We start from the raw sequence: 17,900 nt of genomic DNA on the forward strand, positions 1-17,900 counted from the left end.
AGATTCCAGCCATTTTTTTTCCTGCCTAGTTCTTCCTTGTAAATTTGCTATGAAAAAGAAAAGGTCATTTTTGTCAGGTCAGTACAGAAGGTTCTGGAGATCTGACTGGAATAACACTAATGGTGTTTTAGAAGCATTTTTATGCACAAGCTTACACTGTAAATTAACTTTTCTTTCTTTCCTTTTATCTTTGGGCCCACCTATTCCTACAGTGCATAAGAATTATAAATCTGCACAAGAACTGAATGGTGCATTTGGTTTGACAACTTCCTAACTCCAGCACTTACATACATACAATTTAATTGTGGCAAGGGAAGCAATGCATGCAGGAATTCAGTTTTTGTTTCATCCTGTTGCTGTGAACACCAGACAGAAGTCAAAGGGCTTTGGCTCGTGGCTTGTCTGTGTTTGTGTAAGATGAAGTTTCACTGCTGTATGGCCAGACCTTCAGAAAGAAAGGGAGGATCAGTTGTGGTGTGCTGTGTCTTCTGCCTGCCCTGCCCACAGCAGCCACCAGTCTGTTGATTCTCACTGAGGGAAGGTGGCTGTTTGTCTCCAGCTGTACATGCTCCTAGTGTGATGCTGCTGCTAATTAAGCACAGGATGGAAAAGATCAAAGCTGTGCCTTTCCCTCCCCCCCCACCTATTATTCCACTCCACAAGGCTGTTTCTTATTTTGGTGTTTCATCTCTCTCTGCTACAGTGTTTTTTGGTAATCTCACCTGTTCGCTTGGTGGAGTTTCAGCTGGGGCTGGATTGCCATTTTAACTTGGCAACTTCAGAGTCTTGTTTCCCAATGGCCTGCCAGCTAAATTGGTGTGTTACAGATGAATGCACAGCTCACAGATGGTGTTTGAGTGTTTAGTGGCTCTCAGAAGTAGATATGTATTTGGTCAGGAGGAAGATTGCATTTGTTCTCCAGAAAGAGCAAATGTCCTTGGGGAGGTTTTCTGTGTCAAGGTAGAAAACAGTTCCACACATCAGGTACAGGGTACTCTCCTAGCTTAGGCACAAGTACTGCCTACAAACATATATGTATTTATTTTCTTCTGGATGGGGTAAAATGCTCCTATTAACATAAACTAGAATTTTTAAATCTTGATTGTCCTGAATGTCTATAAACGTTTTAAGTCCAGCATTTCACTTCCTGTAGTCTTTAATTTATTTTTTAATGAGATAAGCTTGAATGTGACCCTGTAAACTTCTTCTCCAGGTCCTAAATGCTGTTTTATTGCTCATGCACAAGATTGAGCATTCAGCATTACTTTCTGGGTGAACAGCTCTATAGATAATGCTGGGTTTTTTTGAGAGTTATACTTCCTCTGACATCTTGCATCCTCGCCTGTGTGGTTTGTGCCTTTTTCTCATTCATTCATTGTCATCTTATTTACTTAAAGCAGTCAGAGGGCAATAAGTAGGGGAGGAGTTACATGCCTTCTTTTGCTTCTTGACTGGCCTAGTCATGTCATGAGGATGAATAACAGAGGCTGTCTGCTGCCTTTTGTTCCTTTCTAGAATGAAATAAAAACCAGAGCTGCTTAAAAGTTCTGAAAGCTGCACTCGATTTCTTCACTTCATGTTTGTACCCATCCAGAGCTGGAAGCAGCCAGACTGGAATATTTTAACAAAGTCTGTTCTTGTAAGATTTCCAGACTGTTTTGCCAAGCCACTAAGCTCTTGAAAATGCAGTTAAGCATGAAATAGGCAAAGTTTTAGTTGCTTACCTAAACAGCAGCCATGATGATAATAATTTGGTTTTTTTGTAATTTTTGCTTTGTCATTGTCAGATGCTGCTCAAATCTGAAATGTGCAGAGCTTTGCCAGCTCTCTACAAGGAGCCACACTGTCCTCCAGCACTATTGCCACTCTGCCTAAATTTTGTGATTCTTTTTTTGTCCAATGCTTTCTTGCCCAGCTGGGTAAGAAATCTCTTCTTGTGACTGTCTCAGTTAATTCCCTTAGGAAATTTTTAGTTAGCTAAGGTCAGGAGATGGGCTCCTCTGCCAGCCTAACACTATTGGGTAAAGGGACTGCTGAGGACATGAATCTGCTGCTCTTTGCCAATTTTCTATTGTCATAAACTCTTTTATATTGAAAACTGACTGTCCACCATCTTCAGGCTAGCACAGTTATATCCAGAGCAATATGAATCTGTCAGCACTTTCTTGCCATCCTCTTTTATGAACATTTCTTGGCCCACTGACCCAGAGTGTGCCCCCACCCAGTATAGGAGAGCATAGTGGTTTCTCCAGGGCTACAGCTGTGCCAGCACATAACCCCAGGAGCGTGTTGTGGGAAAAGTTCAGCTGCTGTGTTTGTTCTGGCTCTTGGCTATGCATGTAATGCAAACACACCTAAGGTGTAGCTGATCCAGAGTTTACTGCTTGCTGGCTGTCTCCCATGAGCTGGCACAGCCTGGACCTTGGGAGGAGAGCAGCCACCATCAGCCTCCTCCTCCCCAGCTTGGTGAGGCAGCATGGGTGTTTACAGGTGCAGTCACGTACCTGTGTCATATTCTTTGCAATAAATGAAAAACAATTATTGCAGTTATTGGATTACTCTTTTTTCCTGTTTCACACAAATGTTTAATTCCCAAAAGCCTTGCTTTTTTGCTTTTGGATTTTGGATTTTGCTTCTGGCAGTTTCTTTTTCCTACGACAGCTGCACCTGAAAAATAAACGTGCCATGATTTTCAGCATTCCTTCTATATCATGACTTTGGGTTTTTCAGTAAGCAGTAGGTCAAATTCTCCTATGAGCATTAGTATGTTGAGGAACTACCTAATGTCCCCTAAGGTCTTTTGTCACCTCTCTCTCAGCAGATAGCCCCTAGGTAGCCCTTGTAACTGCTTGTGATACCTGCTTTCTTGGTTGCTTGCAAACTGAAGAATATGAAGCATAGGTGTGTCCTGGAAAGAGCTAGGACAAAACAGTGCCTCCATCCTTGGCAAATGCTCTCTCTGGTTATATTCACTTTGCATACAAATAAACAAAAAAGTAATATTTTATTAGGAATCCAGTGGATAGAATAATGGACTGTAACTCAGCAGAGCTCGGTTCGCAGCTCTACTGTAGGCTTATTGGGCAAAGTCATTTGTATCATCACCATACGGCCTGGGATGAAGGCAATTTCTTTGTAATGCAATGTAAGCCTTGAAAAGGAAGAATATTATGCAGAGGGAATAATAATAAAGTCCTTCTAACAATAATAAAATTATGTGTTTTATATATATGTTTATGTTGTGCACAGCGGAACGAAGCATATTCTCTTCTGCCTCATGCTTCATCAGCGGGGCTTTGAACTGGTTTCCATTTGAAGGGTTAAATGTACTAGTGTACTAATTTTAGATGTGCCTTCAGATACAGGTATGATTTTACCCTGAAAGTGATAACATTTCATTGTAGTAACACTGGGCAGCATTTCTTGCATCTTCATTTCTGTTGATAAGCCATAAAGGACTAAGTTTAAGGACCCTGCCATTTCGGGTGGTGGTGGGGAGGGGTATTTTTTATTTGTGAACTGGGTAAACGTGTTGCGCTGACTCTTGGGCTGTAAGGACTGTGTATGATTCCCTGAAGGTAATTTGCATAAACTAATTTGTGTCTGCGTTGGCTCTTTAAATCTTGTCTGTCTGTATGGGTGACAAAGAAACATTTATTTTGCCTTACTTTACGCAATGTAAATAATAGATACATTCAGGATAGATCCTGAATACCTCAGCTGGTGAGCACCAGCGTAGCTCTGGAGTAAGTAGGGTTGCATCAGCTGAGGATCTACCCCACCATCATCTCTAAGTGCCAGCCTTGCAGTGCATTATACAAATGTTCAGCGTAGTTTGTCAGCAACAAAGCTGTCACCCAACAGTACACACTGCCTTCTATCAGCCATTACTTTTCCGTCATCATCATCAAGTGCAGCTTAAGAGAATCTGTGCATCGTTTCTTTCCTTCTGAACAATTTCCATAGAAATAATTGACCTGCTTTTATGGTAATTCAGTCTCTGCTGTTTGTTACTGCAGCATTTCCCAAGGAAAAATGCAAAACTAATGCCCTAGAACAAAAACATTCAGCCAAATTACTTACCAGTAATCCAAGGAATCATGGATAAATCCATTGCTCAAGTGGCTTCTTATTTGGAACTTTATATAGTTTTCACCCAAGGGTTAAGTTTTGGGGTTTTTTTGTGGGTGGAGGGGTTATTTTGTTTTTGAAAGGTAATACTCATGCTCTCTGCCCTACAGCAAATTTATATAAATATCTTCTGAAAACTGTATTTGCCAGCACTGCCACTCCACCTCCAAGCTTTTACTACTAACACCAGCGAAAAATATTTAAAGAGACTGTTTCCACTTGTTTGGTGCATTTCATTTCATGTTTCTGCCTCTTCCTTTCTTCATTTTTCAAAAAAGTCAATAAGAGAGGTCATTTAAGCCTAGTGTTTTGAAGTGTCAACCAGTAAACAGCCTTACAGCATGATTAATGAGTTCTCAGGAACAGTTTCCTGAAACTCACAAGTAAGTTGGGGCCAACTGAATTTGTTTTAAAGTAAATGAGGATATTCCAGTCATGGGCTGGGACTTTGACTGAGTGGCTGTGTAGGCTACATTTTCCACCAGTTTCTACCACTGGCTGATGGTGCTCATGTCAAGGTATAACCTTGGGAAGTATAACCAAGGTTAGAGCACAGAAATGGCATTCAGAATCTGGACTTCCAACAAGATAGACAAATAAGTGCTTAATTTCCATTTAAAAGCAGGAAATTGTGATCGAGGCATTTGAAGAAAATTGTGAAGTCTTAAAAAGGATAATTGCTGTTACAAAAACAAAAACAAATGTGGTTTGATTCTACCCAATGGACATATTTTTCTTGATTTCTTTGACTTCTAAAAAGCTTGGGTTTCTGTGGAGTTTCTAGGCTGCTATTGCTTTTTTCAGAGGAAAGGTGTAACTGAGGAAAGACATCATAGATGTTGCTCTGCTCGTTTAGGCAGGGTCATTCTGTGGAAGGCTTTTGGTTTTGATATGTGAGCGCATTCTGAATTTGTCTACTTTCATTTATAAATTTGATGAGCAGATGGATTCCTGTGGCTGACAGAGTCAGCATCTCAGCAGGGATGACACAGGGGAAGACATCAGTTCTCTTTTGACCTCTTGAAAGTGGGAGTAGTGTGTGGAGCAACGGAGTAATGGAAGTATATATTACTTTCATTGCTGCCTAAACTTTAGGGAAGTTCCATAGGCACACTTTGTATGGTGTGCTCACACTGTGTACAGAAGCACCTTCTACACAGCGAGTGACAGAGCTGGAGCAAGTGTGTTCATGGAGCTCCTGTGAAAGTACTGATTGCCCTGGGAAGTCCTGCTGCAGTGAGCAAGGGCTTTACTCACCTTCCCAACCAATGGTTTTGGTGACCAAGGGTTTTCACTACTCCTGGTGCTCCAGGACTGCCATGAATGAAAAAGGATTGAATATTTTCAGTGCTCTGAGCTGTGTGCTCTCTTTCTCTGTTTGTGTGTTGGGTTGGAGGAAGGATTTACGTTCTTGAAATGTTTTACAGGTTGTCCATTGAATATTTTGTTCTGGTGTTGCTTATTTAGAAGTAGCTTCAATTAGTAAATTGAGACTACATGACCTAATAGTAGATGATTCTTATATAAAATGAAATGTTGAGCTAAATCCAATTTTCTTTTTTGAATATACATGGTTACTTGTGCTCTTGGCACAGAGATGAAGATTGGCAGTGATCCCTGTAGGATGTGGATTTCTGACATGGGTGAGGCTGGATGGAACGTCTATGTAATTCTGCTTGTTTGATGAAGGATGAGTATTATGAGCTAAGAGTATTATTTTTTCTTTTTTTCTTTTTTTTTTTTTTTACAAATAAACTATTTGGTCTAACGAAAATACAGTGTGGTTAATCCTGCCCTATTAACTTTTCTCAAAGAGTGAATGCTTTAAGAGTAAATTTGATGGAAGCTATTAAGGATGACAAAAATTTCTTTATATGAAAGGAAGTGTAGTGCAATCTAGCTGCAGAGTTCAGAACATTTAGAATTCCATGGTTATTGTAGTATAATACCACAGTCAATTATATTTCTTATTTTACATTTTTCTTTGTCTCTTTCTCACACAAGCCTAGACTAGGAATTCATAATGTTAATGAAAAGTGTTGTGATGTTCCTGTAGGCTGCTGTGGGAAAATAATTACAACATGAGGAAGGTCATCCATGATGTGGCCCTTCTCTAAAGCAGGACTTTGTGGCTGATTAGGACATAAGCAAAATGGTCTGCATAACTTGAAAAAACCTTCAAAACCCCTGACAGATCAACCTACAGTAATGGCAAGAATCAGCTTTCTCAGCCCAGCAGATCTTTCTGTGAGAAGTTTTAGTTATTTGTGCTTGAGGCCATTAGTGACCCAAACCCTGCTTTTTGGTGCTGTGTCCCTGACAACTTCTCGTCCTCTCCTCCAACCGTGAAACTAAAGCCTGAACCTTCTCATGAGCAAAGGGGCTGTCTGACAGCCTGCCATCTCCTCCACATGCATCCTGCTTAACACTGAGGATCAGGAGTAACATGATGCCAAGGCTGGTCTCAAAATCCAGCCTTATGGCTGGCAGATTTAGATGAGTTTGTTTTTCCCTCTCATTCAATCCTAGACTAAATATAGAAACCTTTTAAGTTTCTTCTCTATTGCTATTCACAGTTTTTTTTGTGACTGCTGGAGAAAGAGATGTACACAGCTACTTAAGAAATATGTGTAGATGGGAAAGTTCTTTAAAAGAGCACAAAATACAGTGCAAGTACATCTGCTGCTTCTTCTTCAGTCACATGCTACAGTTTAAAAAGCCAGCATGTTTTCTTCCACAAAAAGACCTTTATATTTCTGAACTTTCAGAAGCCTTAATCAATATAAATAACAGTTTGAGCATGATGACATATTAAGTCCTAGAGTTGTGCATCTCAGCTGCTTAGTCATTTAAATCAGAGGAAATAAGCATAGCAGTTAGAAGTTTTAAAAGGTCAAAGAACCTGCTGTCTTTTCAGCTTTGAATCAGCTGAGAGACTCCAGTTTCTGGGAAACATAATGCCAAGGCTGCATCTTGGCATGTCATTTCCTCCCTCCACCTCCTTTGAAGCACTACGGTAATTAGCTTAAAGGGAAAATCACACCACACTCAGTAGCAGACTCCTTTACAGTGAAAGTTCCTTTCTATTTTCTCTTTTACTTGAAACTAAAGAAGAGTTTTCACCCACATTGTGTCCTGAAATATTTTGACTGAAGTGCTCTTACCAAATGCCAAAAAGCTGTTCACAGGTTTTCAGTAAAATTAATACTTTTCAGTACAAATATGACAAGTCCTTTTACCATTTTCTCACAAGGAAAACAAGAGATAAAGTGTTCCTCAGAGAACAATTTGTGAGAAAAATTAAAATAAAAAGGAAACCAAAAGGCTTTTAAAACCTTTGTTTAAAATGTGATTTGTTGTCCTTTTAAAAGTGAGGGCGTGATTTCTGGGAGGAAGCTACCTCTCACCTAGACTGCCATTAAAAAAAATATTTTTTTTTTTGTTTTTAATATCAGGTGCATTGTTTAATCAAAGTTGTGATCAGAACCTGTGCTACATTATCTGTACAGCAGGACTCTGCAGCTGCTGCTTCTTATGTGCTTTTAGGAATGACTCTTTGTTTTGTTTCCGTGCATTTCCAGCTGCCGCTCTGCTGCTGCTGCTGATGTGAAGCTGTCCAGGCAGGTTGTGGAGAATTTCCATTTCGTGGTGTACACGGCCTTTTCAGAGCTGGGAGCCACACGCTGGCACTCCAGGGACTTCTGGCTGCTTGCACTGCTGGTGGTTGTGCTTTGGTTCCTGAGACTTTACCTGCATTATTTGAGCCAGTGGCTCTTCCTTTGGACCATCTCAGTTCCTGTTGCAAAGTAAGTCCTGCTGCCCTCTTTTCTCTGTAAGGATATTTCTCCAAATAGCTTGATTCAAAGCAGGTCCTTTGCACTATGAGGAGAACTGATGGCTCATGCTGAGAGTTCAACATGCAAGATCTGATAGGAGCCCCTGCAGAAACTGAGAGAACAAGGACTGCATCCAGAGTCCAGTTATCTGATATGTTAATTTGCCTATCAGGTGAAGGTGTTAGTAATGTAAACCTTAAACACAGAACACGACATGTCCATTTGTGAATCTTGTGTCATGCCTACCTCTCTCCCATCTGAGATATTCAGCAGATTATGTATCTTGCAGAAGATTAATTTATCACTTTAGATAAAGTATTTCAAAGTGCCTAAGGAGTGCACAAAACCGAAGAAGCATTTAAATCAAATTTCATGCTACCAAAGTGATCTATGAGTAAAATACTTATAAGAATTTAACTTTGATATATCAATTTTACTGTGAGTACTGCAATGAGTTGACATATTTTAACTGTATAATACATTGATTTTAGCTCAGGAATTAGACTTCTCTAGAGTGTTGCAGGAAAGTCATTGCTTGTCATTACCTGGCATGAAAAAACCCAAAGATAGAGTACCAGTCCACTAGGTGATAAATACCTGACTCTATTCATGTTTCTGTGTGGTAGAGAAGGGTTTTACAGAGCAAAAATGTTCCATCATGCTTAGGAAAGGAAATATTTCTTTGATAAAAACCTTTTTATTTCTTTTATTCACCTTAAATCATCACATAAACCTGAATCAGTCAGTGTGAGCCAGTAACACGTAACTCTCTGACCTATGTCTGGTGTGGTAGTGGTATTGATTATTGGATGAAATTTGAACAAGGTGTCTGAGCAGACTCTGGACAGTGCTGGGTATTGTTAAGGTGGTCTTCTAGATCTTAATGCAAAGCCAGCCATCTCTCACTTCTGGCCTTGCACAGCCCCTGTCAACTTAGCCAGCTGGCACTAAAACTTCTGGGAGGCCAAGCGTCAAGAGTCTGTGAAAACAAAGGGAGCTCAACAGAAGGAAGCAATGCATGAGAGAGTGGTGGTCATGTTCAAAGCCACTAGTCACAGCTGTCCCAGGCAGTCAGCTAGATAAAGGATAATGGTCTCAAGCCAAAATGCCCTGGATCAGCATCCCAGTCCGTAACTGTGTGCCTGAACAATGAGACTGAGCTGAGCACTCCCTAGTCCTACCAAAGGTAGTGGTGGTACTCACAAGTAGGGAGCAGAGTGAGAATCAAACCACTTCACCTTTAGTTAGGAGCAGAATTTAAGCCATTTCAAAAGGACTGAAATTTTTGCCTCAAATTTCATCATCTGTGTGTAGCTCACAATGCCGTGCTGTTCCTGTCTCTTACAGTGCCAGCAAACTTTCTCATGGTATGAGCTTTGCAAATCCCACCATCTCCTGGTGCTGAGAGGGACATATCCAATCACTTTAGGCATGCTAACTTTTAGCTATGTCTTCTACGGCACATTTTCTGCTGTGTGCAGTGCTCAAAGGTGCTGCTGTGCAGACATGGGTGAACTCCTGGGGCCTGTGCTCACATTGATGGGTCAGGGAGGTAACACCTTCCTGTAGCCTTTCCTGAACAATCCCTAAAGCCTGGATGAAAACAGAGTCAGAGGGGATCCAAGGATGCAGAGACAGGAGGAGGAGGACAAAGTTGTTTTTTTTCTGTCTAGCTTCAGAGTTTTTGGTCAGAGTATTGTGACCCAGATAAGAATGCAACTTTACAATGCAACACGCCTGATCCTACCTCCTTTCAATGGCTTGCTCAGGAGCATGGACAAACACTCTCCTTTTGCTTGTTTACAGATTCCAGCTCTTCCCTCACACTGTGGAACTGTGCTACCAGAACTCCTTGCTGCACACCAGTGAAGAGTTGGCCATGGTTGTGGTGGGACCCCTAACCTTGAACGCAGGGCTGCTTCTCATGGTCCTGATCAGATGGGGCTGTCAGCAGCTGTTTGACTCATTCCCTCCCTTCTTGTCAAAGTTTATCATAGCTATGGGACTATGGACAGTGCTGGACCCCTTGGCAGTGTTTGTAGTGGATTCATTCCTGGGGGTGAGTCACTTAAAATAACTTGGACATGAGAACTTGACGTAGAAGTTTGTTTTATTCAGTGAATCACTGAAAGATATGAAAATCCACCCCTGGCAATGAAATATGAAAGTTAAAAAGAAATTAAATAATAATGTTATACATTACCTTTTTATTAACAAAATTCCCATCTAATGGAGTCACTGTGTTTCTGCATAAAATTAAGAGCACTGTACAAGCCATATTTGGAGATAAGAAAGTAAATCCACTGCTGGAGTGATTGCATCTGCTTTGAAAAGAATTACTGCAATTTTGGATGTTAATGGGCATGGTTTAATGAGCAATCCTGATTATTAACGCTTCAGATTTTTCTAAACATTGAAACAGACAAAATGAAAAACATGGAGGTTATCATGCACTTCTCTGACATGCAAGGTAGTTAATATAATTTACTGGCGCACCTACAAAGACTTGTGAGATTGAAAGACTGACATCTTTCAGGAGAGAGTTTCATCATATATAAAAACAGGAGAGCAAAGATCCCAACTCTATCTGTGCCTGTGTATGGGCTGTGTAGCCCAGCTGTTCTTGGGTGGCTGCAGACTTTTATCACATCAAAGATAAAGCCCAGTATCCCAGACCACAAATTTCAAATTTGGGCCTCACTGTGTATGTGACACAGGCTCCTTTCAATGGTTGCAGGATGCTGAGAGCTTTTCTGGGTTGTGGTATTGCTCTTCTTCTGCTCTTGCTGGTCTTTCAAAGTCATCTACGTTTCTGATAGTCACTCCCGATGAAGCACTGATCTACAGGTGTTTTGTGGATCAGGTTTTCTCAGGTCTCTTAGTTCTTCGTCATCTAACCTGTGCTCTGCAGGTGATTTTTCACTCTTTACACAATATTTTCCATTGCAGTTGTTTTGAAAATTAAAATTCAGCTCTTCAAGAAATTTAATTTGTACTCACTTGAGAGGTAATTGCAATACTTTAAGTATGTGGCAACATTCTGTAGTTTTCACTTGGGCAGCCTGCATTTATTTATTTATTTTTAAATTCCACAATGTAAAATTTGCACAGTATTGAATTTTAATTGTAATTATTCAAATTAAGATTTTTTTTTCCTAAAAGAAAAAAGATTCATTTCCTCAGCAACCAGGCTAGGAGTGTTGAAATTTTTAAATGGATTTTTTATCCCCTCTAATGCTGGTGTATTAATAAAAACTAGAAGAGAGGACAAGGTCTGCCTTATCTTTCCCACACTTGCATTGAAAAAATCGTTGCCATTGACTTCAGTGGAATTATGCTCAGTTCTACACAGGCTGGATTACTTATCAATTTCAAATAGCACTTGGTCAGGGGAAACGTGAGATACAAGTAAAATAACTTAGTTTTTCATTAAAGTGTTAAAAATGCACACACTTCTCTGTACTTCATATTGAAAATTTGGCAGTCTTACCCACCAAGATTATCTTTGGTAGAAACTCATTTGTTCAAATATTACACAATATACTGTATGTATCCTTTCCAAAATGAAACTATATCTCTTACATGTGTTTTCATTATTGCATTTGTAATATTTTTTCTCTTGGCATTCTTTCAGCTGCTATTTCAGATTTTCTTGCCAATCTATTTTAGATCAAGCCTTTTTAAAATACTGTATTGTGGTAATATGAGTTATTTTAGTGCTAGAATGTATTTTAGTATTCAAAATGGCCTTAATACTTATGAAAGATGACAGATAGCCCTGGAGACAAAGGTTTCTGTGTTTACTAACTAACGTTTTCTATTGTTAGGGAAAGGCTAGAGAGCAGTTGCATATTTGGGGGTGTTCAAGTCATCATCCAAAATGCTGTGTCAAATGTGTTATTTCAAATTTCATTTACTGTCAGCTTGTAGAAGGATGTTTCAGGGATAAGAAACATTCCCATGCAGTTCAAGTTCCCGTTCTGTCAGAGCTTTCCTGGAACCTCACTCATTTTGTCTGCCTGGCATCCAAAACGCAGAAAACAATAACACTTCCTTGGTCACATGGATGCGTGTCATTGTGAAAAACAGGAGTCACTGCAGAAGGCTCACATGATCACCACATGTGGTGGCGTGATGAGTACCTGAGAGAGATGTTGACAAATGTTTTTTAAGCTATTTAAAATGAAGACACCTTTCTTGGATCATGTCTTTGAGGACCGCAGAATGTATACAGATTGACAGAGTAACTTTGTTAGAAGAAAAGTATAGAGAAGTAAAGTTCTCCCACACCACTTTTGCTTTGCCAGAGAGAATTGCTTAGATAAGAGAGAAATTTATTCTTATTTGCCATTTAGACTTTTGCCTCTCTGGAGGAATGTCAGGACGTGACTGCTGTGCAGAGAACTTTCCTTGGTAGACAGTAGCTTCAGTAAGAAAGCAGTGGCAGCAGCCAACTGTGGTTTTTTTACATTTTTTTTTCCAAGAAGAGAAGATGCACAGGGAGATAGAAGAGTATTTAATTATTTTTTGAAATAAATATGTGACTTGTCTTTATATGTCATTACCGGTCTCCTGGGAACTTCAATTTTCATGACAGAAACCTAGTAGCTCTGCAAAGGGTGAAGAGAGAACAAAATATGCTCAAGAGTCACAGTTCTTCTATAGCTGGACTTGAAGTTGTCCTTCCTTTTTTATATCCATTCCTTTACTATGCACATCACTGCCAAGGCAGCCAGAACTGTGCAGAAAGTTGTGACACTTCCTAAGGGTTAATCTAGCCCAGTTGCTTAGAAAGGTGCAGATTTCTTGAAGCCTAAAGGTCCCAGATCCTCTCTGAATGATGGGCACTGCATCAGTGGTGCAGTGGTGGTGCAGTTTCACATCCTTGCAAAATGTGTCAACATGATCTAATATGGGTATGGCTGTCGCCGTGTGACTTAAAAAAGGCAAAACTGGAGAGAGGAATTTATTTTAGTTCTGAGCAGTAGAAGACCCATGATATGTAGTTGAATTCTTCTAAATTGATCCAGCAGAGGGCAATAATATGTCAATACAGTAGCTAGTTCTTAAGTACTAGATATGAGGGAAAAAAGATAAAAAAAGGAAAATAATAGATTTTTGGAAAATAATGAATTCAATATTATGCCTCCTTGGTCATTGCATAAAGGAAAATTTCAGCCTTCTGCCCTGCCACTTGTCCTGAAATACACTGAGAGATTTCACTTCAAGCATTTTCACTGTGACATGAGTTTTTCTCAATAAGCCACCTCTATATGGTAGATTTTAATTGGACTAAAATAAGCTAGAAAATAGTTTATTTTGCATCCAGTGTTTAATTTCAAATTCTATCTAGCAGACTCGTAAGCTTCAGACGCTGTACCCCACAAATTACATTTAAATCCTTATTGTACAGATATTCATGTTATTTTGTCTCTATAGTCTAATCAGGTGTGACATTTTCTTATGTTGATTTTTTCTCCCTGACAGCGATTTGGGAACAGCGTAGAGAAACCCATTGCTGATGCTGCAAAACTCTCCTGGGTGTTTCTAAGAGCTGGGGAGTCAGGAGTTCCTGGTGCCTTAATCACAGTGATGCTTTATATCATCCTGTTCATGATCTCATCCACATTGTTGTACCTGTATTTTTTAAGGTATGTCTCTTAATCTCATTATTCCCTTTGGAACTTAGGTTCATGCCTCTTCTCCACTTAGATAAAATAAGGTGACGTCAGAAAAGATGTATCAGTGTCACACACCCAGAAGAGACGAGAACTGCAGATAATTAAGGAGGGGTTTGCTCCTGCTTTACTTTTAATGCACTGGGATTGATGGGCACAGCAAGTCACAGACGAAGTCACTTATTTCCTCAACAGGAACACAATTGATATAATGATTTTTCATAGATTCTAGAAGCCTCTGCTTCTTTGGCTTCAGGCAATTGTGTCTATGAAAGGGCTTAAGCTGTAAAGTGTTTGTACCTTTCGTTTAGGTACTTTGGAAGATGTCTTTACCTTACAAAAAGGGGGTTTGTGAGAAATAGGAACAATTTCAGGAAGCTACATATGATATGAAGTGCAAAATCTCTGAATCTGCAGTGGCTTCCAGAGCCTTACTGACTTTTGATGATACAGGATTTTTGACTTGTGACTGAGTCATCATGACAAGATTTAATCCAAATAATGTTTCCGTGACATAAGCTCATTTTCTAAGCTCAGTTCCTCATGACATTTGGCCAACTATCTTTCTTGCCAGCTTTCTAGTAGAACCATTAGCTGTGCAGTCAATAGGGACAGGTGTGGGACACTGAAAATTATTTAAGTAGACTGTCAAATATATTGAATGAAAAAGTGTATATTTTTTATAAGTGGGTTGTTTATAATGCAGCAGAGATTTTGTGCTGGCCTTCAATTCACCCAGTGATGAACATTGGCAAGCACCAATAAAAAGCCATTAGCAAAGGCAAGATGCAGGCAGGTGTAAGAACAGAAAATCTCACATGCACCCTCCACCTTACTGTATCATGCCTCAGTCGCCCTTCCACAAATTCTGTTGCAGCAGGCAGAAAAAGATAAATGGCAATCTAAATTTCTGCAAAGTATTTCCGAGCTCCTACATTCCTGGGAGCTGTACACAACTCCAATGTACTGGCAGTCTAGTTAATTAGTTTTTGAGACGTTAATGCCTTCTTAATCATTGACTTAATAGTTTTGAATAGCTTCGTAAGTTTTAGCTGCTGTCGTTTATTACTCAGGAAAATTAATTTAAATTAAAACATTTGTAAGGCAGGTTTTTATGAGAATATTACCAACATCTTCATTGTCTGGGGAACAGGTGCAAGATCATCAAAGGTATCTTTCCTTCTGGATCAATTTTCCTGTAATGTTTTCCAATAAAGGGGTGGGGGAATAATGTTACTAGGGGGAAAAAGTTGTCTTAGCGCAACACATTTTAAAAATGATTCATAACAAAGTACAAAAGCAAAGAGAAGATAACAAAATCTGTTACAGTGCGTAAGGTCTTTGAAGTTCTTTGCTTGATAACAAAAGGAAACATTTTGAATACTGGAGTCGGTGCTGAGTAAAGTTATATAATGAGCTTCAGCAATTGTATCAAGTGTCTCCTTGAACATCTGCAGCCATCACCATGGGAAACTTGGACCTAGGTAGGACTCTTGAGGAACACACTGTCAGCCTAATAAAGATAGAATTAAAATCTTTAAAAATACTGTTAAGGACAACACCTCTGCATTTCATAACACTATTTCCTGAATGTGGACATAACAGCATTTGTTTTCAAAAGAGAATAGGTAAAACTATACTGCCAGGGCAGTAGCATCCCTTTGCGTGAATATTTCTCAGATGCCATGTCTCAAATACATTCAAGTGGAATGTTGCTCAGCACAGAAAACATATATTTTTAAATAAGCATCCACCACATTTTTCTCTTGGAAGATAAGCCAGTATAAATATTGAGGGATACCTTCTGTGCCTGAAGCCTCCAATACACAGGGGAGACTTTGGCTGTTTGGTGGAGGAGGTGGTGCTGTTTATTGGATTACTCAGCAGTTTGCCATTGAACTGAAGGGTTTTGAAGTGTGTAAAAGAAGGGATAAAAACACTAAACCCACAATGCCACCAAAGCAAGCAATGGAAGTGTCTTTGTGTGCCACAGCTAGAAAACTTCATGGCAGCACTGGTGAACAGCCAGGAAGCTAATGAAATAACAGGCAGGGGTTAAGTAGCATCTACTTGTGTCTTTATAAACCAAAATACCTCAATAAATCTGATTCCCCATGCTTGTTTTGGGAACCTGTAGTACAAATAGCATGGAGAGATATTCTAATTACTTTTTTGAACCATGAAGAGGCATTAGTTGCAATTTCTTCCTTTTAATTTTACCAGATATTAGAAACAGACAGGAGTTTGTTGGTGAAATGTTTTGTGCACTGTGAGAAAATGCAGACCCGTCTCAACAAAAAGTGTCTGTGAAAAGCATCTGAATTTCCTGGTATTGAAACATTTTTCAGGGAAAAGCTTCAGAAATCTACATGTTTCAGTGTTAATAGCAAAACTGGTTTTGTATTTTCAATGGTGGTTTTCCAAAAACGGATGAGAAAGGCTCAAGCTAAGATGTAAGAAATTGTTTTAAACCACTAAAACTACCCTTTCATTTTTGGTTTGTGTAATTCTTTGAAAAGCCCATTTTTTAATCAGACTCTTGGTAGGAAATATTTTCAATGTTTTCTGTTTTTTCTGATAGCTAAATAAATGAACCTGTAGACTATTATGCTGGTTCTCATATGTCTAGAAAACATAATCTGTGTTTTGTTCTTTCTATTGTATTAGCAATAAAAATAACTACTCTCATGCTTATAACAAGGTATGTTAAGGTATAAAGAAGTGTTTTATTAGTTTTCATGCCAAAGAAAAGAAATTAAAGCAGGTAACAGGAGCAGGCTGAGTACTTTTGGACAAAAGGAACAAAGCTGAAAGAGAGGCTTCATGATTCTTAATTAATTCAAAGTTAATTATATTGTTTATAACCATGTGCTTAAAATCTTCATATAGAAAATGTTTATGGCAGCAAATAGACAGTAATTTAACTGCATTAAATTTTAGTTAATTTGAAATAAGAATGTTGCATTAAGTGAGCTTAAATAAATGGCAAGGTCTTTCTCTTGTTTAGCAAGACAAGTGGCAAACAATTTAAACTGCTGACCTGGAATGTCAAAGACAAACACCATGGAGTAATATTGCTTCAACATAAGCAGAAGGTCAGAAAGTCCACCAGCTTAATTGCTAGTTTTTCAACCAAGCACAAGATAATTCTAAATTATGAGTCAGTTCTTCCAAAAATACATCTATTGCATTGAAAGAATATCTGATGTTGATCCAGAGATTAAGAGAAAAACTTTTAATTTAAAAATATTGTGGAGTTTGGTAAATTATTACATAAAGGGTATTAGTTTTTTATAAAAAATAATCTCTTCTGTAGTGTGTTACTACTTTAGTATCATACTCTGCTTTAGCACTGATTTGTATTTCACACATTTAGAGCATTTTATATTATTTCTTGATAGCCAGTTTGTTTATATTCCCAGACTACTACATCTTGATTAGATGATCTTCCATCTACTCTCCCCTTTTGATAAGAGAATCCCAAAATGGCATCTTGGAAACTACAGCAAATTTAGGGCTGCAGCTTCAAAAAAGAATGTTTCAAAAAAGAAGGGTGGGGAAAAAAGTACAGAGAGAACCTTTGCAGCAAAGTCTGAGATATAAATTCTTAATCTGATGTTGAGTCAGGCTGCCAGATTTTGGAATCAGAATAGCTACTTCATCACAGAAACTCTTGGATATGGTCCTTGACCCAGAGGTACACATTCCGCTTTGAAGAGAGAGCTAAAGCTCCTCCCATGATCAGATTAAAAAATCGTCTGTTGGTGCATCTCCTTATTTGTGTTCCATGCTAAATCTCAGCTGTGGGCAAAACTAACTTGTTGAGTGTGCTACTCTGCACTTTCTGTGAGCACTGTAAGGTGTGATGTAGAGCTGATGTAAATGTGAATTTCATTCTGGTTTAGCTGAGCAACCTTCTGCCTCTGCCAGGCACACACATCTGTTGTTCACCAGGCACACACATCTGTTGTTCACCACATACAGGCCAACACAAGGCCCAAGGATAAGGACCAGCCACAAGAACTGTCACTGGTGCTGCTCAGTGTGAGAAGGGTGACAATTCAGAGGGTCTAAGGCCTTATGCCTGTGCTTCATCTCCCACCTGCCAAGAAATGAAGGATCTAAACAGCTCCACAGAAATCCAGGCATTTTGTTGTTGCAATGCCACAGCAATCCATGCACTTCTCATGATTACCCAACCAGTCTATGGGATGGACAAAAATATTGAAATTGGCGCCAAGAAACAGATGAATTG

General features: G+C 39.2%; 1 protein-coding gene across 2 annotated transcripts in view; it reads left to right on the plus strand.

Annotated features, from left to right (window-relative positions):
* The first annotated feature begins 9,942 nt into the window (after positions 1-9,942).
* The window catches only part of LOC135444110 (uncharacterized), a 51,570-nt gene continuing 43,612 nt past the window's right edge, over positions 9,943-17,900 (plus strand). For both annotated transcript variants that reach the window (XM_064705299.1, XM_064705300.1), the window contains exons 1-2: positions 9,943-10,026; positions 13,455-13,618. In XM_064705299.1, coding sequence (XP_064561369.1) covers positions 9,967-10,026; positions 13,455-13,618 — 224 coding nt within the window. In that variant the 5' untranslated portion in view covers positions 9,943-9,966. The remainder of the gene's footprint in view (positions 10,027-13,454; positions 13,619-17,900) is intronic.

Source organism: Zonotrichia leucophrys, chromosome 2 (assembly GCF_028769735.1).
Source record: "Zonotrichia leucophrys gambelii isolate GWCS_2022_RI chromosome 2, RI_Zleu_2.0, whole genome shotgun sequence".
Lineage (NCBI taxonomy): Eukaryota > Metazoa > Chordata > Aves > Passeriformes > Passerellidae > Zonotrichia > Zonotrichia leucophrys.